This window comes from Mobula hypostoma, chromosome 2, assembly GCF_963921235.1.
Source record: "Mobula hypostoma chromosome 2, sMobHyp1.1, whole genome shotgun sequence".
Taxonomy (NCBI): Eukaryota; Metazoa; Chordata; class Chondrichthyes; order Myliobatiformes; family Myliobatidae; genus Mobula; species Mobula hypostoma.
Genome location: NC_086098.1, coordinates 62,731,914 through 62,758,328, shown reverse-complemented (window position 1 = coordinate 62,758,328; position 26,415 = coordinate 62,731,914). Strand labels below are relative to the sequence as shown.

Below are 26,415 nucleotides of genomic sequence, written 5' to 3'. Positions count from 1 at the left end.
ATTTAGATGGCCGGTAAATGGCATAAAGTATTTAGGTATAAGACTTGATAATGATGTAAAGAACTTATATAAATTTACTTATTTACCACTATTGAAAAAAATTCAAGAAGATCTTGACAAATGGATGATACTACCAATAACATTAGTGGGTAGAGTCAATGTTGTAAAAATGAATATATTTCCTAGGTTACAGTATTTGTTTCAAACATTACCAATACAATTGCCACAGGAATTTTTTCAAGCGTTAAATAAATGTGTGAGAAAATTTCTTTGGAAAGGTAAGATGTCAAGAATATCATTGGAAAAATTGACATGTAAATTTAGGTTAGGAGGGTTACAACTTCCAAACTTTAAGAATTATTATAAAGCAAATCAACTTAGATTTATTGCATCTTTCTTTGATGATCGAAAACCGGCATGGATTAAAATAGAATTAGACAAGATAGGAGAAAATAGACCTGAAGATTTTATATATAAATGGGAATCTAAATGGATACGGGAAAAGAAAGAATCTCCTATATTAATACATTTGATTGATCTATGGAATAAGATAAATGTTGATAATGAAATACAGAAATCTTTATTAGCAAGGAGACCTTTGTTCCAAAACAGACTTACTCCTTTTACAATGGATAATCAACTTTTATATAATTGGTACCAAAAAAGGGATTAGATCTGTAGGAGACTGTTATGAACGAGGTATATTGATGTCATTTGAACAACTAAAGAATAAATATAAAATAGCAAATAACACTTTCTTTTGTTACTTTCAATTAAGGGCTTACTTAAAAGGCAAACTGGGTCAAAAAATGTTTTTGCCAAAACCTAATGAAATTGAAATTTTAATTCAAGAAAGAAAAATTAAAAAAATTATTTCTTGTATGTATAATTTGATTCAAAAACAGACAACTAAACAAGGAATCCACAAGTCAAAACAAAAATGGGAAACGGATCTGAATATTAATATTGATGAAACAAATTGATCAAGACTGTGTCTTGACAGTATGACAAATACAATAAACGTTCGACTTAGGTTAGTACAATACAATTTTTTACATCAATTATATATCACACCACAAAAAATAAATAGATTAAATTCAAATCTATCTGATCAATGCTTTCGGTGTAATCAAGAAATTGGTACTTTCTTACATTCTACTTGGTCTTGTTCTAAAATTCAACCGTTTTGGATAAATTTAAGAGTTTTATTTGAACAAATTACTGGAACTCAATTTCCATATAACCCTGTATTATTTCTATTAGGTGATATTGAAGGGATAAAACCGAAACTTAAATTGAATAAATATCAGAAAGAATTCATAAAAATTGCACTGGCAGTAGCTAAGAAGGCTATAGCAGTTACTTGGAAATCCGATTCGTATTTAAGTATGAATCGTTGGAACGATGAAATGGTTAGTTCTATTCCACTCAAAAAAATTACTTATAATTTAAGAGATAAATATGAAACATTTTTGAATATTTGGCGCCCTTATTTACAAAAGATAGGATGGCATATTTAGTTGCTCCGATGATAAAGATCTTGGTCCCTTGGGGAAAGTAATAAATAAATATACTAAATTTATTTTGAATCCCATGGAGCATGTGGAAACCTTCCAATATCCAGGCGGTTCTCTTTTTTTTCTTCTTTCTTTCTTTTTAGGTAGGAGTATATATCGGGGGGAAGGGCTAAGGGGAGGGGAGGGGGGAGGGTAGATATCATCTTTTCATGTATTCACTTTGAAAACTCAATAAAAATTATACTAAAAAAAAATTTGAAGACCAAAACTGTACACAGTACTCCAGGTGTGGTCTCATTAGGGCCCTGTACAACTGCAGAAGGACCTCTTTGCTCCTATACTCAACTCCCCTTGTTATGAAGGCCAGTTTTCAGTGACTGATGAACAAGGACACCTAGATCTTGTTGTACTTCCCCTTTTCCTAACTTGACACCATTCAAGTAGTAATATGCCTATCTGCCTAGTAATCTGCCAGTGATCGTATAGTCATCCTCATTGGAAGATTCCTGTACATTCAGCACGCTTGGACTCCCTTTGCTCTGGTAGTTGTACAGGTCTGAACAGTACTCTGTCCACCCTTCCATTTATTTCCTTTTCTTCTTTGAGACTTCTGCCATTTTTGTCTTGGATAGTGTTTACTTTGGCTTGTTTTTCTTTGGTAAGATCTTTCACCAGTTGGAATGTCTTCTTTGTGTTGTTGTTGGAGAGGCTGTCTTCAATGTCCGCACATTGTTCAGCTACATTACAATAAGTTATAATGTTAAAATTATAATGGGAAATGTTTCTTTGCACTTTAATGTGTATATTAGAATTTGCTATTCTTCCCTACTGTTTAATCTTAATCAAGTAAGTAAAAATCTAAAATAAAAACTGAAGTGTGAACGAGTTAACCAGATAGATTGGAATACAAACCAATTAATAGAATTGATTTGTCATATTGAATTTATTCCTTCTTTTTCATTATAAGCCTTCCATTCATCATTTAAACTAATAATCTTTGCTAATCTTTCAGCTGGAGGCCATGTTAGCAGAGAGCCTTCAGTGTGAGACCAATAGAGCTACTAAATCCACGCAAAACATTTACAGAGCATTTCAAATAATGGAAGCACAATATTTTGGACAAGAAGAATAATCCTTTACTAAACACATAACAAAAAATGATGAACGTGTGTTTAAGATTTGCGTGCACTCACAAGCACGCAGATTTGGGTACTGGCCCTCCTCACCCACCCTCCACTTGACCCTTCGCACCCATAATCTTCTTTGTCCTTGAACCATTTTTAAGATTCGAGATTCAAAAAACTTTGTTGTCATTCTAACCGTACATCAGCTCTGCAGGGCAGAATGAGACAGCATTTCTCAGGAGCAGTGCAATCATAACATAAGAAACGCAACACTAAATAATAAACATAACAATAAATAGTAAAACACAACAGCCACATGTCAGTTAAAATCAAGTTATAAGTGTCAAGTGCAAGTTAAGTGTCCAAAGCAGAGTCAGGTACAGCAGCTATTTAGCAATCTGACCACCCGTGGGAGGAGCCTTGTGGTTTTAGTTTTGATGCTCATGTAACGTTTGCTTGACGGCAGAAGAACAAACAGTTCATGGAGAAGGTGTGAGGGGTCTTTAATGATGCACCGTCTCTTCTGGAGGCATTGACTCTGAAAGATGTCTTGGACAGAAGGTAGGGAGACCCCAATAACCTTCTCTGCTCCCCTAACCACCCTCTGCAAGGCTTTTTTGTCGACAGCACTGCAGCTGGTATACCAGGTTGTGATGCAAAAGGTCAGCACACTCTCAACCATGCCTCTGTAGAATGTAGTTAAGATGTTAGTGGGGAGTGATGCTTGTTTAAGCTTCCTCAGAAAGTGCAATCTCTGCTGGGCCCGTTTCACAATCCCAGTTGGTGTTCCTGGACCAGGTGAGATTGTCCGAGATCTGCACCCCAAGGAACTTGATGTTTTCCACTCATTCCACTGTGGAGCCACTGATGCTGAGGGGTGTGTGCTCAGGCTGAGACCGCCTGAAATCGACGATCATCTCCTTGGTTTTGGTGACATTAAGCATCAAGTTGTTATCCAGTGACATTGAGCATATTTGGTGACATTAAGCATCAACTTTTGTAGATCTTCCTCCTACTCTTCCATGGACCTCCTGCCTTTAGCTGCCTGAGAGCTCTTTTCCCATTCTTCCCATTTAGCATTGCTCCACTTGCCTGACCTATTCTTGCCTTCATTCTGGCTGCTGGTCCCTGAGCTACAATGAGAATCGATGGGAGTTGCAAGTTCCAGTGGTATATGGAACTTGCAGTGAAGACTATGGGTGTAAATTATTAAAGCAAACTTGATCTGTAATTGCGCATCCTCTAGGAGAGCAAGAGTAATTTAAAAGGGGAAACTTTCATAGACATTTTCTACTAGGATTTGCGAATAAAGTATTTGTATTTGTAAAGATACAGTAATACATATATGCAAATTGATCTGAATGGCATTAATCTAGTTTCACATCTTTTGAACCTTTGAACTGAAGTAACTATTATTACTTTTAAAGAAAAATCCATGTTGTAATGTTAAGCTGCCCAGATTTAATAACAAGTAGTCACTTCCGTCATGGTATAATAACAATGTAAATAGAAATTACGCTTTCATGAATTATTTTCCTTTTGTGCAGGGCATGTAGAAAATGAAGAACAGTACACACAAGCATTGGAGAAGTTTGGTGGTAACTGTGTCTGTCGTGATGATCCTGATCTTGGCACAGCTTTTCTGAAGTTTTCAGTCTTCACAAAAGAGTTAACTGCACTATTCAAAAACCTGGTAAGGTTCTAAACTTGTATCTTAATGCATTTTATCCAGTTTAAATTTTTAATTTAAAATTTTAATTTTTAAACTAAACTCTCTGTTTAGTTTCTCTATGCAATTTTAAAAAAATTAAATACTCTCTATAGTTAAAATATAGATATTGTATTCCTTATTTATAATTTTTGAAGAATTTATTGACCATGGAATGTATAGTGGAATTTGTGCGGTGGGATCGCCTAGTGTAATGCCAGGGATCCAGGCTCAATTCTGCCATTGTCTGTAACAGGTTTTTACAATTTCCCGTGACCACACGAGTTTCCTCTAGGTGCACTGGTTTCTGCTTACATTCTAAGGATGTAGGTTAACTGACCACATGGGTGTCATTTGTTGGTGCAGGTTCATTGGGCCATAAGGTCCTCTTACCGTGCTGTGTTTCTAAATGAAATTTATAAGGTAATTCCTACAAAATAGCTTTTGCACCATATTAAGCTGACTTTCCCTTAGGTTAAAACAGATGTTGCCAATGAACTTCAAAATAAAAGCTGATGAAAACTACCCCTTTTCCTACATTCTGTATTTTAAGAATATTATCTAAACTTTTAAAATAATATTCATGTAATATCTGAGGTATTGCACAGCATTGTATCATATAGAAGGATACTCCATTATAATAATTTTTAGAAAAGACTGGTAGGTAATTATATTTGTAGAGTTAGCAATTAAAATGATTATTTATCACCATGCAGATTCAGAATATGAACAATATCATCACTTTTCCTCTGGATAGCTTATTGAAAGGAGATCTGAAGGGAGTTAAAGGGGTAAGTTTGTAGTATCTTTATAACTTTCAAAGGACTCTTAATTGATTCCACTTTGAAATTTTTCACATATTGTTGGATAAAAGTTTTTGTTGTTTCACTGTTAAACTGTGGCAAGATCTGTAGGTCTGTAAATGTTAAGACAGATCAGAGTGATGTTTCTCATGTAACTGCATTTCTACATTATGTGCAGTCAAAATCTTTGAAGAATTGGCAAATGTTTGCAATATTGAATTACCCCATTTTCTAAATTACCAGGCTTGCCTTTGCTGTAAAATTCTCTTTTAATGCTTGGCTCTGATTTTAGCAGTGTCTTTTATTTCCTGGATTTTACACACTTCGAAGTAACTTCTTTCTATCTCTCTTGTCAACAAAGGTTATTTGTTAGTTAAGCTCTCCACCCCTACTGAGGCATAGGCGACGGACAGCAACTCGCCAGAAACCTCTGTCCTGTGCTTATCTTTGAAGTTGCCCTGAATCTTCAAAGATTCTTCCTCTCCCAGGAATGAGCTTATATTGGTGTTCTGAAACTCTGGATTTTTATGGGATGGGTTGCTAGCCCCATGCCCAAACCCCCTGCTTTTGCAGCCGGGCTTGGGACTGTCCTTGGTAGAGTTAATAAAGGTTGTGCTAGTAATATAATATCACAACTGAAGTACTGGACAACTGTGCTCCAGAATTAGCTGCATCTTTAGCCAAGCTGTTCCAGAATAATTGCATAACCAATAATGTGGAAAATTGCTCAGGTCTAATCCCATCCACTTAAAAAGTAGGGCACATCCAGTCTGGTGAATTACAACTCCTTTAACGAAGTATTGAGAAACAAAGAAATGTAACATTAAGTGCTGTGTGATAAAATAGTTCACTGACTGTTGTTTTTCTTGGAGCATAGGAGGCTGTTTGAAGGCCTGATACACTAGTTGAGATGTATTGGGTAGATAGAACAAACATTTTTCTCTTAGCAGATTCTTTAAGACCAGAGGACATGGATTTAAGATTGAGTAAGAGGTTTAGAGGAGATCTGCTGAAGATTTCTTTTTCACCCAGAGAATGTAAGTTGGAATACACTACCTGAGAGCTGGTGGAAACGGGTACCTTCCCAAAATTTAAGAAGCATCTAGATCTGAGGTTCTTAACTTGGCATCCATGGACTCCTTGCTTAATGGTATTGGTTCATGGCATAAAAATAGTTTGAAAACCCTGCTATTGATGAACACTAAAATCATCAGGTCATAGTGGGGTATGGACCAAGTACTACTGAATGAGGTTAGCACAGACTTGATGATCAGCATGGACAGGCTGTTTTCTGTGCTTTGACTCTAAAGCAGTGGAAGCTGTCACAAGATTATTGGTGAGGTGGGAGTGATTGTTTGTGACATCAGGTGTTCCAAGAAATCAAAAGTAACCAGGCAGATCTTGGCATCATGGATTTGGTTGTTGAAGGTCAGTTTCACAACATAGAACATCACTGCAAGAGTTCATCAGGGCTGTATCCTGGGCCTACCCATTTTCAACTGATCTTCCAAAGTTGGATTAAATGTTACCACATCATTTAAATCTATTCAGAACTCCTCAGATATGAAACAGCCTGCTTGTGCCAAGAAATGGACCACGTTTTTGTTTTGTGTGTGGGGACTGGATCAAAGTCAGCCATGATCTTGATAAATGGCAGAGTATGTTTGAGAGGGCTGAGTAGCCTACTCTTGCTTATATTTTGTTTGTGCATGTTAGTTTGAATTCCTGCAAGGATTTCTTCTTTGGCCATAAGAAGGTGATCAGTGCTCAATTTTTTTCTTTTGCAATAAAACATTTTCCATGAAGCAGCACCACTCATTACTCTTTTGAAGTTTTAAAATCATAAATGAACTTGTGCACAGTACCGAAGCTAACTCTATTAAAGAAAACATTATCATTTTAATGTAACAGAATGGAAAATCCAATATATCAGTGAACATACTTGAGCTTCCTTTTTTACATTTGTACATTGAAAGTTATTTGCATTAGATTAATTTGTAAAATATGAATTTTATCAACATATTGTGATAATTAAAAAATAAAAATAACAAATTTATTTGACCAATTTACAGCAGGGTATTAAAAACAGTGATTTCTCAGGGTTGATGTTGTGCTTTGATCTCAGTAATCTTGGTTGCAATATTTAAGTATTCCTGGTTGATTGAATAGATCCAGCCATATATTGCAATTGCCAGTGGCAGTAATTCACAGTTAATAATTGTAGTTGCAAATGTACTATTAAGACAAAAACACTTGTTAAATGATCTAAATTGTTACAATGAGAAAACACTAATTGTGGAATATTTTAAGTAATTGTGTGATCAACATTTGTCATCTATTTTTACCTTGTACTATCATCAGCTACCCAAGAGTGATTTTTGTTATATTGCATATAAACGAATGAATTGTGAGTAAGCCACATCACCCTTCAAGCTTGCTGCACTATTTAATAAGATCATGGTTGATATGATTGTAACTTCAGTTCTGTATTTCTGTCTTTTACCTACTTTGTTAGGAAGTAGCTGTCTGTCTCTGTCTTAGGAATGTTCAAAGACTCTGTTTCCACTGCCCTCTGGGGAAAAGTGTTCTAAAGATAGATAAAACATGACAGAAAAGATAGATAAAACACTAACAGAAAAGATTCCACCTCATTCTTATTTTGATTCCTTCCTTATAATCAGTAACCCCAAGTTTTGCTCCTCCTGCAAGATAAACCATCCTGTTGAGGTTCCACAAGATTTTCTAGGTTTTAAACTTGTCTCTTCTATACTGCAGCAGATATAAGTTTAACCTGTCTAACTTTTACTCATAAGTCAGATTCTGGGTTTTTCAGTTATTAGCTCAGTAAACCTTTTTTGAACTTATTTCAATGTTTGAACATCCTTCCTTGATTAAGGAGACAAATATTATACCCCTTTTTCTTTATATGGTCTCACTAATTTTCCAATGGAACAGAAGCATACCCCCATCACACCTTTGCTATTGTACATTGCTATTTATTAGCAATAAATGTTAACACTTGATTGATTTTCCTAGCTACTTAATGCACCCTACAGATTAGCATTTTGTGAACAATGTACTGGGATACTCAGATTTCTGCATCTCAGTGCTCTGTAATCCATCACCATTTAAGTTTTTCCCTTAATCGCAAAGTTCAAAGTAAATGTATTATCAAAGTACATGCGGGTCATGTTATACAAACCTGAGATTCATTTTCTTGTGGGCATTGCAGTAATTACAAGTAACACAAGAGAATCAATAAAAGACCTCACCCAACAGGGTAGACAGACAGCAAATGTGCAAAAGCCAACAAACAGTGCAATATAAAAAGAAAGAAAAAAAATAATAGATAAGTAAGCATTAAATATTGAGAACATGTAATAAATGGTCCTTGAAAGTGAGTCCTTAGGTTGTGGGAACAGCTCAGTGATGGGGTGAGTGAAGTTATCCTGTCTGGTTCAAGAGCCTGATGGTTGAGGGATAATAACTGTTCCTCAAACTGGTGGTATAGTTTTTGAGGTTCCTGTATCTCCTTCCTGATGACAGCAGTGAGAAGAGAGTATGGCCTTGGATGATGGGGTTTCTGATGATGGATGCTGCTTTCTTGCTATTATGTTTCACGTAGATGTGCTCAATGGTGGGAGGGCTTCACCTGTGGTGGACTGAAATGTATACACAATTTTTTTCAGTTTTTTCTGCACAAGGGCATTGGTGTTTCTATAGGAGGCCTTGATGCAACCACCACAATTCTATATAAGTTTGTCAAAGTTTGACATGCAGAATCTTTGCAAACTTCTAAGAAAGTAGAACACTACTTTGGCACCAGGATAGGTCCTCTGAAAGGAATTTAAAGTTGCTGACCCTCTCCACCTCTCCCCCGATGAGGAGTAGCTCATGGACCTCTGGTTTTCTGCCCCTGAAATCAATAATCAGCTCCTTGATCTTGCTGACATTGAGTGAGAGGCCAGATTTTCAATCTCCCTCATGGCTGCTGATTCATCATTACCTTTGATTCGGCCTCCATAATGGTGTCATCAGCAAACTTAAGTAAGGCATTGGAACTATACGTAGCCACACAGTATTAAGTGTAAAGCGAGTAGAGCAGGATGCAGCCTTGTGGTGCACCTGTGTTGATAGAGATTGTGGAGGACAAGTTGTTGCCAGTCTGAACTGACTGGGGTCTGCAAGTGAGAACGTCAAGGATCCAGATGCACAAGGAGGAGAAGCGTTTTTAGACCAGTAGATCATTTTTATTGTTCCTACATTATATTCTATTTCCCATATCTTTACCTACCCAGTCGATTTATATTCCCTTGTAGATTCCTCACGTCCTCTTCACAACTTATCTTTCTTTTAGAAATGTATATGCTAATACTGCAACCTTGCCCTCCTGTTGGTTATATATGAGAAAAATAACCTTGGGGAAATGGATTCTGCTGGGTGCATATTGATTGAGAATAAGTGTTTGTATTTTAATTTTGCTGAATATAAACTTCTTTCTGACTTGGTATAGGTAGAAAATATTGCAAGTCCAGTTTCAAAAAAATCAAGATGTGATTACTTTGTTGCAGCGATCAGATGTTACGTACTCCACAAAATAGAATACTTATTCATCTTACTACTTCCATCTATAGGATCTTAAGAAGCCTTTTGATAAAGCCTGGAAGGATTATGAAACAAAAGTGTAAGTCTAATTTTTTATTTAATCATAAGGAAGTTGTATGTCTGGCCAGCTGTTTTATTTTACACAGAATAAGCACTGAAAACGGGCATTTTTCAGGAATTGAGACATTTGTTGATCCTACTGTTGTAAATGACTAAATTGTGCCACATGGGAGCTATAACTGGGACATAGGCTTTAATTAAAACAGCAGATCTTCGGGACAAGATCCTAGTTTTCCCCTCCAAGCACAGTGTTTTATACTTTTTGAACACAAAGGGAACAATAAGTGATTAATTGTATTTTCAATAGCTATAATCTTCTGTTTACTTGAATAAAGACAGGTATCTTTGCAGAATTTCATATTTACAAAGGGTGCACATTCCAACCAACTGAACCCCTTTGAATATTCAAATAGTGACTGGACTAACAGCTTCTGAGCACACAATCCAAACGTCCAAGTGTTAAGGAATGTCACCCTGAATATACAACTTGACAGAATATTGAGTGACAAAAACAGACATGTCCTGGACTAAATGTTCTGTGGCAGGGATATGCCTTTAATGATGCATTAATACAGGAGATGGTCACTTAATGCCTTCCCTGATCTCATGCTGAAGTTTTCAATGATCACCAGTTAACATGAGCAACACACATAAAATGCTGGAGGAGTCCAGTAGATCAGGCAGCTCCTATGGAGGTAAATGAATAGTTGACAAATCTGGCTGAGACCCTTATTCAGGACTGGAAAGGAAGAGGACAGCAGTGCGAATAAAAGGGTAGGAGGGGCACAAGCTGGCAGGTGACGGATGAATCCAAGTGAGGGGAGAAGGCAGGAGGATGGGGGAAGGGATAATCAGAATCAGGTTTATTATCATCGGCATGTGATATGAAATTTGTTAACTTAGCAGCAGCAGTTCAATGCAATACATAATTTAGCAGAGAAAAAAAATAAAACATAATGATAATAAACAAGTAAATCAATTACATATATTGAATAGATTTTTAAAAACGTGCAAAAACAGAAATACTGTATATTAAAAAAAAGTGAAGTACTGTCCAAAGCTTCAATGTCCATTTAGGAATCGGATGGCAGAGGGGAAGAAGCTGTTTCTGAATCGCTGAGTATGTGCCTTCAGGCTTCTGTACCTGATGGTAACAGTGACAAAAGGGCATGCCCTGGGTGCTGGAGATCCTTAATAATAGATAAAAAGAACATTCTAAGAAGGTGGAAGAAACAAAGGGCTGAAGAAGGAGGAATCTGATGGGAGAGAACAGGAGATCTTGAAATAAAGGATAGAAGTTGGGGAGGTAACAAAATTCACAACAAATCCCAATGATATTGCACCTGATTCTGATTCTGAACCAGAGGGATGAAGGTGATGGACAGGTTGTGAGGGCAGGGGAGGGGAGTAAAAGGGTAAAGGGGGCATAGGGATAATGGAAAACAAGGGGTGGGTAGCACGTGGTAGAACAGAAAAGACTGGTTATTGGGCATTAAGAGAAATATGGTGTCTTGAAGAAGTATTCCACCCCCACAACTATTTTCGCATTTTACTGTCTCATTTTCTAAATTTAAAATTTATTGAAGTAGGATTTTTTGAGGAAATCTACAAAAAAATTGGCATCATATCAAATCGAAAGAAAAAAAATCCAAAACCTGTCAACAATTTACTAAAAAAATAAAATCCAAAATTGTGAGGCTGAAAAAGTATTCACCCTCTTTGTAATTATTATGCTAACTTTCCTCAGGTGCAATATTATATATTATCTTACCAACTCACTCAATTTGTTGATGTAGAAAATTGAAGGGTCACCTGTTTTCAATGAATTAATTAGAGTAGATACTGCTCTCTCTGTAAGATCCAACAGTATGATAGATTTTTCATAGACCAAACTAAAATGTGGACAAAAGCGTGTAACCCTCCCATTGTGGCTTGTAACAAACTAGGCTTGTTAGTTAACTCTGGCTAACAGCCGCGTGACTCAGCATTGCATGGGTAATGGTGAGAAGTCCACCTTCAATAAGCAACACATGGAGGGTCCGTATGATTTGGGTTCAACCGAAAGGAAGGTTGGAATGTTCTGATGAGGGAATGGAAATTATGGTGAATGCTGTATAAATACTGTTCCATGCAAAATTATCATTTGCCAGGAAATAACAGCCCTTACACTGGCATAAAATTAAAGTGGAAGTATATTTACAGATATTTCAATTTTAACAAACAGTTAATAGAAAAAGGACCCATTACAATTAAACCTATCGAAATGTGCGTATAAACGTTAGAGCTAATTTCTGGATTGTTGTGTGGTTCGTTTTAATTACTCATGCGCTTAACCCACTTTCTGCGTGAGAGACACCAGTGACAGTATGAACTTCCTTTAAAGATTGTTACGAATGAACTGGCTGACTCAGAAGTATTGGTACTTCCTCCTTGGAACCATTCATCTGCACAAAGCATTTCTTACAATGAGGTCTTTCCTTCGAGCGGTTTTTCCAACTTTTCCTTTGTGCTCTTCTCCACACCTCCTCCTTACTCCAACCCTTCCTAACAAAAGACTCAAAATCAAGCTACTGTCTCCTAGAATTCTGATGTTACCAAGCTCTCGCGAATGTTTCATGGCATCCTACTGGATAGAATGTTACCAAGACGAATCCAATTGGCTGACTCAACATTACCAAGCTGTGCAAATGGGAAGCAGAGTTGAAATGGGTGGCTGCTGGGAGATCCTGTCTGTTTTGGCAGATGGAGCGGAGGTGCTCGACGAAGCGGTCCCCCAATCTGCGTCGCGTTTCACTGATGTAGAGGAGGCTGCACCGGATGCAATAGATGACCCCAACAGACTCACAAGTGAAGTGTGGCCTCACTGTTTGGGGCCCTGAATGGTGGTAATAGAGGAGGTGTAGGGACAGGTGTAGCACTTGCGCTTACAGGGATAAGTGCTGGGTGGGAGATCCGTGGGGAGGGACGTGTGGACCAGGGAGTCGCGGAGGGACTTGTAACAGTGAGGCTTCATAAAGCGAACGTTCGAAAAGCGGGGGACACCTGTATCTATGGCAAGACATCAAGATTGCTGTCCACCTGTGCTCCTGAACTAACTTGGCACAGCTTGAGCAATTTTGCAAGGAGGACTGGGCAAATCTTGATCCATCACATTGTGCAAAGCCAATAGAGACTTATCCAAAAAGACTACTGACTGTGATACCTGCAAGAGGTGGTTCAACTAAGTACTGAGCAAAGGGGAATGAATACATTTGAACTGCTGATATTTCAGTTTTTTGAATTTTTAGTTTTTCGTACTAATGATTTCCCCTGTATTTTGGGCCCTACTATGAAAAAAAGAGCATGTGATTTACAGATAACAACTCAGTTAAACTGATCAAAATCTCTGGTTGTAATACAGCCAGAGACTTAAGTGAACAAAGGTTTGGGGGCTGAATACTTTTACAAGGCACTGAAATCAGGTTGAAGACTACCAAGACTTCAAAGTGTTTCTCCTGCAATCTGCATCCAGCCTCAACATGGCAATAGAGGGGACACTGTGGAAATTGGAAGTGGAATTCTACCCCGAGCCATCCCTCATTGTTTACCCTTATCTTGGTGGCCCATTTACCCCTTCTCTTTCCCACAACCTGCCCTTCATTTTCACTTTCCTCCCCCTAGTGCACCACCTCTTTCCCTTTATTTCATTGTCTATTGTCATATCATATTTCTTCTCCAGCTCTTTGCCTCTTGCACTTAACATTTTCCGTCTTCTCACATCATTCCTATCTTTTCTGCTCCCCCATCCTCCTGACTTTCACCCCATCAACTGGATTCAGTTGTCACCTGCCCACTAGTGCTCCTCCTCCCCCCCTCCCAACCTTTTATTCTGGGTTATGCCCTTGTTCTTTCCAGTCCTGATGAAGGATCTCGGCCCAAGACATTGACTGTTCACTTCCCTCCATCGATGTTGCTTCACCTGTTGGCTTCCTCCAGCATTCTGTGTGTGTTGCTTCATATTTCTGGTATTTGCAGCGTTTCTTGTGTATCCAATAAACATGTGCATTCATCTGTTAGCTACCCGCTTGTAGTTTCAATGATAAAGAATCAGAATGGTCCTCACCCAATTGAAGTACCACTATCACACAATGATTGTTGAAGTATCACTATAGTCTTAAAGTATCATTGGAAATTAAATAGTGAACAAGTTTTGTTTCCTGAAGGCTAGTTCTCAGTTTAATTAATACCTGCTATCCATAATTGAATCAGTCCAGAATAATCCCTACCATCAACATGTTTTAATAGGTGCCCATCAGATTGAGGATAGAAACCCTATAGATCTGCAAAAACTGTATCCAATATAGTATTTTTCTGGTTTTAATTTTGGAAAAAAATCACTTGTTAAGAGTTCACAAGTAACATAGTTGAAACCTCCAGAATAGTTCAGTAATCTTTGTTCTGATTAGATGGTTGTCAGTGAGCATTTCTATGAGTGAAAAACATTTGCTAAAATTAAGGGAAAAGGAAACAATAATTAAAATGTTAATGTACTTTTAAACAGGATGAATACAGTGCCTATAAAAAGTATTCCCCCCACCCTCCCCCGGAAGTTTTCATGTTTTATTGTTTTACAACATTGAAACATTGAATCACAGTAGACTCAATTTGGCTTTTTTGACACTGATCAACAGAAAAAGACTCTTTTGTGACAAAGCCAAAACAAATTTCTACAATTTGATCTAAATTTATTACAATTATTAAATAAAATAATTCATTACATAATTACTCATCCCCTTCAAGTCGGTATTTAGTAGATGCACCTTTGTTAGCAGTTGCAGTCTTGAGTCTGTGTGGAAAGGTCTCTATCAGCTTTGCACATCTGAACACTACAATTTTTCCCCATTCTTTTTTTTAACAAAACTGTTCAAGCTCTGTCAGAGTGCATGGGGATCATGAATAAACAGCCCTTTTGAAGTCCAGCCACAAATTCTCAATTGGATTGAGGTGTGGACTCTGACTTGGCCACTCCAGGACATTAGCCCTCGTTGTTTTTAAGCCATTTCTAAGTAGCTTTGGCTTTATGCTTGGGGTCATTGTCTTGCTGGAAAACAAATCTTCTCCCAAGTTGCAGTTCTCTTACCCTTTACCTTCACAAGCCTTCTAGGGCCTGCTGAAGTGAAGCATCCCCACAGCATGATGCTGCCACCACCAAGCTTCGCTATAGGGATGGTGTGTTTTTGATGGTATGTGGTGTTTGGCTTATGCCAAACATAGCCTTTAGTGTGATGACCAAAAAGTTCAATTTTGGTTTCATCAGACCATAGAACCTTCTTCCAGCTGACTTCAGAGACTCCCACATGCCTCCTGGTAAACTCTGGCTGAGATTTCATGTGGGTTTTTTGAACAGTGGTCTTTTCTTTACCACTCTCCCATAAAGTTGCAACTGGTGAAGCACCCAGGCAACAGTTGTTGTATGCCTAGTCTCTCCCATCTCAGCCACTGAAGCTTGCAGTTCCTTCAGAGTTGTCACAGGTCTCTTGGTGACCTCCCTCACTAATCCCCTTCTTGTATGGTCACACAGTTTTTAAGGATGGTCTGCTCTATGCAGATTTACAGCTGTGCCATATTATTTCCATTCTTTACACTCTTGGCCTTGGTTCCTCCCTGTGCTCATGGGTCATGGACTTTCTCACAGACCGACCACAGCGTCAGAATTAGTAAGCACACCTCCACCACCCTCATCTTAAAAATAGGCACTCTGCAGGGCTGTGTGCTGAGCCCTGTGCTCTACACACTCTTCACACATGACTGCACCCCCATCTACACCTCCAACTCCATAATTAAATTTGCAGACGATACCACAGTGGTTGGCCTAATCTCGGACGAGGATGAAACAGCCTACAGGCTTGAGATGGATCATCTGACGGAGTGGTGTAAGGACAATGACCTGGTCCTTAACACTTCTAAAACAAAAGAGATGATCATTGACTTCAGGAGATCAAAGTATAGAGTACACACCCCCCTCCATATACATGGAGAGGCAGTGGAAAGTATGGAAAGCCTAAAGTTCCTTGGAGTTATGTTGTCAAAATAGCTGACCTGGACCACCAACACCTCATTGCTTGTAAAAAAGGCACAACAAAGACTCTTTTTCCTCAGAGAGCTGAAACAGGCCAAACACCCACAAAAGCTGTTGCTTAACTTCTACAGAAGCACAATTGAAACCATCCTGACCAACAGCGCCACAGTGTGGTGTGCCAGCTGCACAACCGCTGAGCGCCAAGACCTGTATCGCCTGGTGAAGGCGGCCCAGCGAATCGTCAGGATGGAGCTCCCAGGACTGGACACCATCTATTCCAGCAGACTCAGGAGGAAAACAATCAGCATAACCAGAGACATCACCCACCTTGGCCACTCCTTGTTTGACCCACTGCCGTCCAGCAAAAGGTTCAGGACACTAAAGGCCAGAACAAATAGACTACCAATTTCCCCCGGGATCAATAAAGTATGACTATGACTATGACTAAGGAACAGCTTCTATCCCAGAGCTGTGGCCTCCATCACACCACTCCCACAGAACAATGACTGAAACTGTGAGCACACACAAGGACTCAAATACTTGAATTAACGGCACTTTGTGCATTACTGTGATATTCTGGTGCTGCTGCAACTTATTTTCTGCTACCTACCTACTTAATACTGTTTTTCTATTACTGTCTTGATTTTATCTTCTGCTTTATTTAATTGCCTGAGAGGAAGCCAAACAGAGTTCATTGTACCTATGTATAATGACAATAAAGATCATTCAATTCAATTCAATTTCTTGAAGATTGACTTAACAGTACTTCAAGAGATATTCAGTGACTTGGGAATTTTGTTGTATCCATCTCCTGACTTGTGCTTTTCAATAACTTTTTGCGGAGTTGCTTGGAGTGTTGTTTTGTCTTCATGGTGTAGTTTTTGCAGACTAACCAGCAGTCAGACCTTCCAGGTACAGTGTATTTTTACTGCATTTGATAGAGCTTGACTGCACACAGGTGGTCGCTGTTTAACTAGTTATGTGACTTCTAAAACCAATTAGCTGCACCAGTGATGGTTTGGTGTGTCATATTAAAGGATGGGGGTGGTGAATACTTATGCTATCAATTATTTTGTGTTTTATATTTGTCATTAATTTAGATCATTTTGCAGAGATTTGTATCACTTTGACATGAAAGAGTCTTTTTCTATTGATCAGTGTCAAAAAAGCCAAATTAGATCCACTGCGATTCAATGTTGTAAAACAATAAAACATGAAAACTTCCAAGGGGAGTGAATACTTTTTATAGGTACTGTATATAGTTTTCCACTTGCAAAATATGTTTTTCCCTATAACTGAATGGTTTTCCATTAAACTGTGCCAGAAAATTTCTAGAATTGAATTCCAGGGAGTTGGTATTTCAAACACACAAAGCTTACATTTGCCTAATATCTTAGTGTAAATGGTTCTCTGTGAAATCTTCAGCAGTTAATTGTGCAGAAATTACAGCGCAAACACTAAGAAGTTGGGATCAAAAATGATTTGAAAACATAACTTCTAAACTTGTATAATGTGTCTTAAGAATTGACATGAGAGGTGTACAGTTATTGGAAACTGAATTATATTTTGCAAGACAACTATCTTAAATATTGGAGTAAAAATAGTGTATAATTCTGAATGCATTTATATTTCCGTTTGATTACGACTTTGCCTTTGAAGTAATTTAGCAATTTCCTCATATATCATGATCTTGTGAAAATAGAAATTTAAAAATAGACCACAGGACATAGAAGCAGAATTAGGCCATTTGGCCCATCGAGTCTTCTTCATGGTTTTATCATGGTTCAACCATTTTTCCTTTCAGCCCCAGTCTCCTGCCTTCTCTCCATATCCCTTCATGCCCTGACCAACCTCTCTCAACCTAGAAGAATCTACCAACCTCTGCCTTAAATATACATACAGTCTTGACTTCCACAGCTGCCTTTGGCAACAAATTTCACAGATTCACCACTCTCTGGCTAAAGAAGTTCTTCCTCTTCTCTAGTCCAAAAGGACGCGTCTGTATACTGAGGCTGTGTCCTCTGGTCCTAGGCTTTCCCATCATAGGAAACGTCCTCTCAATATCCACTCTATCAAGGCCTTTCATCATTCAAGTGGTTTCAATAAGGTTACCCCTTATTCTTCTGAATTCTAGTGAATACAGGTCCAGAGCTATCAAATGCTCTTCATTTGACAAGCCATTCAATCCTGAAATTATCTTCATGAACCTCTTTTGAACCCTCTCCAGATTCAGCACATCCTTTCTAAGATATGGGGCCTAAAACAGCTCACAATACTTCAAGTGAGGCCTCACTAGCACTTTGCAATTTCTTATGCGACGACAAACCAAGTTATCAGACGATTGATACTAATGAGAGAGATAAGGGAGACAATGGAGAAACGTTCAAAATGTTAATGAGAGAGGAGAGAGAGATAACGGAAAAGAAACACAATTCAGAATATTGACAGACCGGTTGCCTTGAACCTGAACTATTTGAAGTTTGATGGACAGGTGAAACCCCAGCAGGGGGATAAAAAGAACAGGTTCGCTAAGGCACGGGACACACCACGAGATATTGAGACCCTGGAAGAGCGGTGTGCCCCCAGAAGTTGGTGGGAGTTTGGAGGTGTGGTTCACGGGAACCAACCATAGATGCACAGGGTACAAAGGTACGATCGGTGGGAACCTGATGTGTGTGTCCACCCTTGCCTGGGTGCCGGGTTCACCGCGGAAGAACGGTCGTATCTGGAACGGAGGAGTCACAGTCAGTGACCACAGCGGGATAGAAGACATAAAAGGGTCCGCCTGAAACCAACTGCGAAGAACATCAAAGGTCTGCCTGAATCAAATTTGCATCTCCATCTCTCCCTCTCTCCCTCTCTCCCTCTCTCCCTCTCTCCCTCTCTCCCTCTCTCCCTCTCTCCCTCTCTCCCTCTCTCCCTCTCTCCCTCTCTCCCTCTCTCCCTCTCTCCCTCTCTCCCTCTCTCCCTCTCTCCCTCTCTCCCTCTCTCCCTCTCTCCCTCTCTCCCTCTCTCCCTCTCTCCCTCTCTCCCTCTCTCCCTCTCTCCCTCTCTCCCTCTCTCCCCCCCCCCCCACACAACAGCGATTACTGCGAACTGTACTAAGCTGAACTGAACTCTGCGTCAATTGAGACTGGTCATTTTACCCCTAGACTGCGATAGAGCTTGGTTGATTCCTATTACCCTAGTTCTGTGTACATTTGTGTTTTATCATTGCTAACCTGTTGCATTTATATCCTTACGATTAGAGTACTGTGTTACTTATTTCTTTAATAAAACTTTATTAGTTTCTAGTAATCCAGGCTCCAACGAGTGGGTCCATTTCTGCTGGTTTGGCAACCCAGTTACGGGGTACGTAACACTTAACATTACATCCTTGCTTTTATATTTTAGAACTCTTGAATGCTAACATTTCTTTTGCCTTCCTCACCACAGACTCAACCTGCAAATTAACCTTAAGGGAATCCTATCAAGTCCTTTTGTGCCTTAGTATTTTGTGTTTTCTCTCCATTTAGAGAATAGTCAGCCCTTTCACTTCTTCTACCAAAGTGCATGACCATACAGTTCAAAACACTGTACTCTATCTGCCATATCTTTGCCCACTCTCCTAATCTGTCTAAGTCCTTCTGTAGCTCTCTACTTCCTCAAAACTACCTGCCCCTCCACTTATCTTCATATTGTCTGCTGACTTTGCAACAAAGCCATCAATTCCATCATTCAAATCATTTTCATGTGTATCAGATAGAATCTGTTGCAATACAGACCCCTGTGGAACACAGTGCATCTAAAACACTTCTTTTCTGCCTACTTATGCTTTAAAAACAATTGGCCACTCCATGTTTTGTTTTTAAATTGAGAGATCCTTTTAGACCACAGTCGATGATGAGGACATTATAATTAGAACCTTTGCAATAAGATCCTTTCCCTACTGACCATTTTCCCACCTGATTCCAGCAAATTCCTACAGATATATGATGGAGTGCATTCTGAATGGTTGCATCACTGCCTAGAGAGAAGGCTCCAATATGCAGGTTTATAAGATACTGCAGTGATTTGTAGACTCATCCAGTTTCAATGTGGATGCAACACTTCCTACCATTGAGGACAGTTTCAAAAGACAGCTCCTCAAGAAGGCAGCACCCATCATTAAAGACCCTTACCATCCAGAAAATGCCCTTTTCTTATTACTACCATCAGGGAGAAGGTACAGGACCTTGAGGACCTTTACGCAATGTTTTAGAAACTTATTCTTCCCCTCTGCCATCGGATTTCTGAATGGTCCATGAACACTATCTCACTATACCACTGGTGTGATATTTATTTTTGCTTTGCACTGCCTTTTTTTTATCTTGTCATGCTCTTGCCACAAGACAACAAACTTCACGACATATTGTATGCCAGTGATAATAAACCTGGTTCTAATTCCTAGTAACCATTAATTCCAGTTGAGCTAGCGCCTGCATACATCTTCTGATAGACCATGAAACTATACATTCCACTTTTTTTTTAATGTCTTTTACATTTGTTTTTCATCTTGAATGGGATACTGGAACTGTTGGAGCCTGTGATTTGCAGTTTGGAGATTGTTCAGGTGTTCCTGTGCTCTTCTGGATTTTGGGAGCGAGAGGCAGTGTGTGTGAGTCTCCTGGTGAGAAGGCTGCGGGGTGCAGGAGCTGATGTTTGGCTCTGACTCTGTTTGACTGATTAAAGCTTTCATTGTCTGTCTATCAAAGCGATGAGGGAGTTTGAAACATTTGAGGCGAATGCAGAAGGTGAGCGCCAGCTGCCTGCCTTTTGATCGCTAGTGGGATCACTCTGCTGCCAGAGAGGGGAGAGGATGCTGCGGTACCTGGAGAATGTTACCCAGGTTTTCTGCATTTTGTATATGGACTTGGACTATGGACTTTTTTTCAGTCTTAGAAGTTTTTCAGACCTGTGGGTTTTGCCTATGTTTCTCGTTTGTTTTGTGTCTGGGGGAGGGGGATTTGGGGGTCGATTGCCTGTTCCATTTCTGTTCGTTTTTTTTGTGTTGACGTTCTTTTCTTTCTTGTTTTCGTGGCTATCTGGAGAAGAATTTCAGATAATAAATGAACCTTTGAACCTTCTCTCTGAACCTGAATACCTTGTTAGACTCCTTTTAGGGAAGATCTAACATACAGAGAGGCTTTGAGGAAAGAGAAGCAGAATAAATGGTGTAAAGACAGTAAGGTAGAAGGGCTGAAGTATGTGTACCTCAATGCAAGAAGCATCAGGAACAAAGGTGATGAACTGAGAGCTTGGATACATACATGGAATTGTGATGTAGTGGCCATTACAGAGACTTGGCTGGCACCAGGGCAGGAATAGATTCTCAATATTCCTGGATTTCAGTGCTTTAAAAGGGATAGAGAGGGCGGAAAAAGGGGAGGAAGGGTGCGATTACTCGTCAGGGATACTATTACAGCTACAGAAAGGGTGGGTAATATAGCAGGATCCTCTTTTGAGTCAATATGGGTGGAAGTCAGGAACAGAAAGGGAGCAGTTACTCTATTGGGGGTATTCTATAGGCCCCCTTGTAGCAGCAGAGATACAGAGGAGCAGATTGGGAGGCGGATTTTGGAAAGGTGCAAAAATAACAGGGGTTGTTACCATGGGTGACTTCAACTTCCCTAATATTGATTGGCACCTGATTAGTTCCAAGGATTTAGATGGGGCAGAGTTTGTTAAGTGTGTCCAGGATGGATTCCTGTCGCAGTATGTGGACAGGCCGACTAGGGGGAATGCCATACTAGATCTAGTACTTGGTACTGAACTGGGTCAGGTCACAGATCTCTCAGTGGGTGAGCATCTGGGGGACAGTGACCACCGCTCCCTGGCCTTTAGCATTATCATGGAAAAGGATAGAATCAGAGAGGACAGGGAAATTTTTAATTGGGGAAAGGCAAATTATGAGGCTATAAGGCTAGAACTTGCAGGTGTGAATTGGCATGATGTTTTTGCAGGGAAATGTACTATGGACATGTGGTCGATGTTTAGAGATCTCTTGCAGGATGTTAGTAATAAATTTGTCCCGGTGAGGAAGATAAAGAATGGTAGGATGAAGGAACCATGGGTGACAAGTGAGGTGGAAAATCTAGTCAGGTGGAAGAAGGCAGCATACGTGAGGTTTAGGAAGCAAGGATCAGATGAATCTATTGAGGAATATAGGGAAGCAAGAAAGGAGCTTAAGAAGGGGCTGAGAAGAGCAAGAAGGGGGCATGAGAAGGTCTTGGTGAGTAGGGTAAAGGAAAACCCCAAGGCATTCTTCAATTATGTGAAGAAAAAAAGGATGACAGGAGTGAAGGTAGGACTGATTAGAGATAAAGGTGGGAAGATGTGCCTGGAGGCTGTGGAAGTGAGCGAGGTCCTCAATGAATACTTCTCTTTGGTATTCACCAATGAGAGGGAGCTTGATGGTGAGGACAATATGAGTGAGGTTGATATTCTGGAGCAGGTTGATATTAAGGGAGAGGAGGTGTTGGAGTTGTTAAAATACATTAGGATGGATAAGTCCCCGGGGCCTGACGGAATATTTCCCAGGCTGCTCCACGAGGCAAGGGAAGAGATTGCTGAGCCTCTGGCTAGGATCTTTATGTCCTCGTTGTCCACGGGAATGGTACCGGAGGATTGGAGGGAGGCGAATGTTGTCCCCTTATTCAAAAAAGGTAGTAGGGATAGTCCGGGTAATTATAGACCAGTGAGCCTTATGTCTGTGGTGGGAAAGTTGTTGGAAAAGATTCTTAGAGATAGGATCTCTGGGCATTTAGAGAATCATGGTCTAATCAGGGACAGTCAGCATGGCTTTGTGAAGGGCAGATCATGTCTAACAAGCCTGATAGAGTTCTTTGAGGAGGTGACCAGGCATATAGATGAGGGTAGTGCAGTGGATGTGATCTATATGGATTTTAGAAAGGCATTTAACAAGGTTCCACATGGTAGGCTTATTCAGAAAGTTAGAAGGCATGGGATCCAGGGAAGTTTGACGAAGTGGATTCAGAATTGGCTTGCCTGCAGAAGGCAGAGGGTCGTGGTGGAGGGAGTACATTCAGATTGGAGGATTGTGACTAGTGGTGTCCCACAAAGATCTGTTCTGGGGCCTCTGCTTTTCGTGATATTTATTAACGACCTGGATGTGGGGGTTGAAGGCTGGGCTGGCAAGTTTGCAGACGACACAAAGGTTGGTGGTGTTGTAGATAGTGTAGAGGATTGTCAAAGATTGCAGAGAGACACTGATAGGATGCAGAAGTGGCCTGAGAAGTGGCAGATGGAGTTCAACCCGGAGAAGTGTGAGGTGATACACTTTGGAAGAACAAACTCCAAGGCAGAGTACAAAGTAAATGGTAGGATACTTGGTAGTGTGGAGGAGCAGAGGGATCTGGGGGTACATGGCCACAGATCCCTGAAAGTTGCCTCGCAGGTGGATAGGGTAGTTAATAAAGTTTATGGGGTGTTAGCTTTCATAAGTCGAGGGATAGAGTTTAAGAGTCGCGATGTAATGATGCAGCTCTATAAAACTCTGGTTAGACCACACTTGGAGTATTGTGTCCAGTTCTGGTCACCTCACTATAGGAAGGAAGTGGAAGCATTGGAAAGGGTGCATAGGAGATTTACCAGAATGCTGCCTGGTTTAGAGAGTATGCATTATGATCAGAGATTAAGGGAGCTAGGGCTTTACTCTTTGGAGAGAAGGAGGATGAGAGGAGACATGATAGAGGTGTACAAGATAATAAGAGGAATAGATGGAGTGGATAGCCAGCGCCTCTTCCCCAGGGCACCACTGCTCAATACAAGAGGACATAGCTTTAAGGTAAGGGGTGGGAAGTTCAAGGGGGATATGAGAGGAAAGTTTTTTACTCAGCGAGTGGTTGGTGCGTGGAATGCACTGCCTGAGTCAGTGTGGAGGCAGATACACTAGTGAAGTTTAAGAGACTACTAGACAGGTATATGGAGGAATTTAAGGTGGGGGCTTATATGGGAGGCAGGGTTTGAGGGTCGGCACAACATGGTGGGCCGAAGGGCCTGTACTGTGCTGTACTATTCTATGTTCTATGTTCTAAGATTTCACCAATGTTTGAGTATAGATTCAGCAATAATTGACCTCATTTGTATGGGGAAAAAACCTATCATAGTACCTTCCTACTGTAGTTTGCTCAGGAATTTATGTTAACATACAAATATATAGATATATGTCTAACATCATTGTGTTTATTACTGGGGACCATGACATTGTTTCTTATTTGCTATCCTGAGATTCATTTTTTTTTGGGAGCATTCACCATAAGTGCAAAGAAACACAATAGAATTAATGAAAAACCACGCACAAAGACGTATGAACAACCAATGTGCAAAAGGCAAACTGTGCAAGTACAAAAAAGAAATAAACTAATCATAATTATCAACAATAAATATTGAGAACATGAGTTGTAGAGTCCTTAAAAGTGAGTCCATAGATGGTGGAATCAGTTCAGTTTTGGGGTGAGTTAAGTACCCGCCCCCCCGGTTCAAGAGCTTGGTGGTTGAAGGGTAATGATGTTCCTGAACCTGATGGCTGAACTTGAGGCACCCATGCCATTTTCCTGATGGTAGCAGTGAGAAGAGAGCATGGCTTGGATGGTAAGGGTCTGTCCTGTGATAGAGCTCCTTGTAAATGTGCTCAATGGTGGGGAAGGCTTTTCCTCTGGTGGACTAGGCTGTATCCATTAAAGATGATTTATCTGGGTTCATCCTCTTAAAGGATGCTCTCACATCAGCCTCAGAGACTGAAATCACAGGGTTGTCATGTATTGTGGGTGTTTGTGAAGGTGCCCCTATGTTTTGTCCATCAAAGCAAACATTAAAGGCATTGAGATCATCTGATCGTGAAACCTTGTTGTCACATATTGTATGTTGCTTCCTTTTACTCTATAGGAAGTGATAGCATTCTGAGCCCTGCCACACCTGTTGTGCATCCTTCAGTGATTTCAGTTGGGTCCAGAGTTGCCACTTCACATATAAGATGGCTTTCTGGAGTTCAAACCTGGACCTCTTGTATTTTACTTGATAGCTGGACCTCAACACCACTGATCTGGCCCTCAGCAGATTGCAGATTTCTTGGTTCATCCAGAGCTTCTAGTTGGAGTAGACTCTGAATGATTTTGTGGGGACACACTTGTTCTATGTATGACTTTATAAAGTATATGACAGCCATTGCATGTTCTGAGATCCTCTGAGAACTTGAGCATGGCCCATTCCGCCAAGGCAAAGCAATCCAGTAAACGCTCCTCTGCCTCCCGTGACCACATCTTTGTTGTCCTTACTTCTGGAGTCTTAGTCTTTATCTTCTGTCTGTATGCAGGTATGAGGACAATAGACAGATGATCAGATTTCCTGAAATGTAGTCTAAGGATTGAATGATAGGCTTTCCTAATCAGTAGTCAAGTGCATTGAGGCCCCTGATGCTGCAGGTGATGTGTTGATGATAATTGGACAGAGATTTCTTCAAGGAAACCTGGCAATGAGTTTAAAGGTGTCAGGGTGGGCTGTTTCTTGTTTGCTGATGATGGTATTCAAGTGCTTGCTTAATATCTGCCTTAGTAGTCAGGATCACGGAGGAAAGCTCTTTCAGTAAGTAGAACAGATGGCACATAATCATAGACAAGACTGCTATGTGCAAGCACCACGATGAGTTTATCATGAATACACAGCCCCCCACCTCTTGGCCCTCTTTGAATCAGCATTTTGGTCCATGTGGTGTATTGAGAAGCCCTTGACTCTGACTGTCCTATCCAGCGTGAGCCATGTCACCATGAAACAGAGAACACAGCAATCTCCTATTTCCCTCTGATACAGGAATCTTGCCCTTAGGTCCTCTATCTTGGTCTCTAGTGATGTACATTTGCTAACCAGACACTGGGTAGAGGAAGTCTGACATCCTGCTGTTTTAGTCTGGTTTGGAATCCGCCCCTTCTTCCTCTCTTCCAGCCATGGTGATGTACATGAACACTTATTCAGTATTTTTCCCTCTCTTTGCACTACATATTTCATTTTTTGTTTATACTTATTGCAATTTTTAGTTTTTATTACTATGTATTGCAACGTACTACTGCAGCAAACAACAAATTTCACAACAAATGCTGGTGGTATTAAACCTGATTCTGCTTTTGATGTACTTTTGTCCATACCGTACCTGCATTCCTGAGAATAGAGTCTACGGAGTCCTTTAGGTAATCATATAATCACTAGTTCTTTAGAGGGTTTACTTCTTGTTATATGTGGGCTTTAGTGATTTTTTTCGATCCTCGGGTTCTTTAAGGAGTCCAAAAATGAGTGAAAACTTCAAGATTGCTTATTTGAAGTTTAAACAAAGGAACAGATACAGAGCATATGAAACTAAAGGAAAGAGCGAAGGCGATGCCTATAGCAATGTTTGTACAGACTGATAATTTTACACTGAGTTAAGACAAATTCCAGAGATAAGCAAAGAGCCAATTAAAAGACACACAGTCACAGCACATGAGTGCTAACACTTAATGAAAAATGAAAA

The 26,415-nt window shown here is 39.9% G+C and overlaps 1 protein-coding gene across 1 annotated transcript in view; it reads left to right on the top strand.

Moving 5' to 3' along the window:
* asap2a (ArfGAP with SH3 domain, ankyrin repeat and PH domain 2a) overlaps positions 1-26,415 on the top strand; it is a 257,441-nt gene that overhangs the window by 107,323 nt on the left and 123,703 nt on the right. Inside the window, exons 3-5 of the mRNA XM_063037946.1 lie at positions 4,189-4,334; positions 5,066-5,140; positions 9,787-9,836. Of these exons, the coding sequence (XP_062894016.1) occupies positions 4,189-4,334; positions 5,066-5,140; positions 9,787-9,836 (271 nt within the window). The remainder of the gene's footprint in view (positions 1-4,188; positions 4,335-5,065; positions 5,141-9,786; positions 9,837-26,415) is intronic.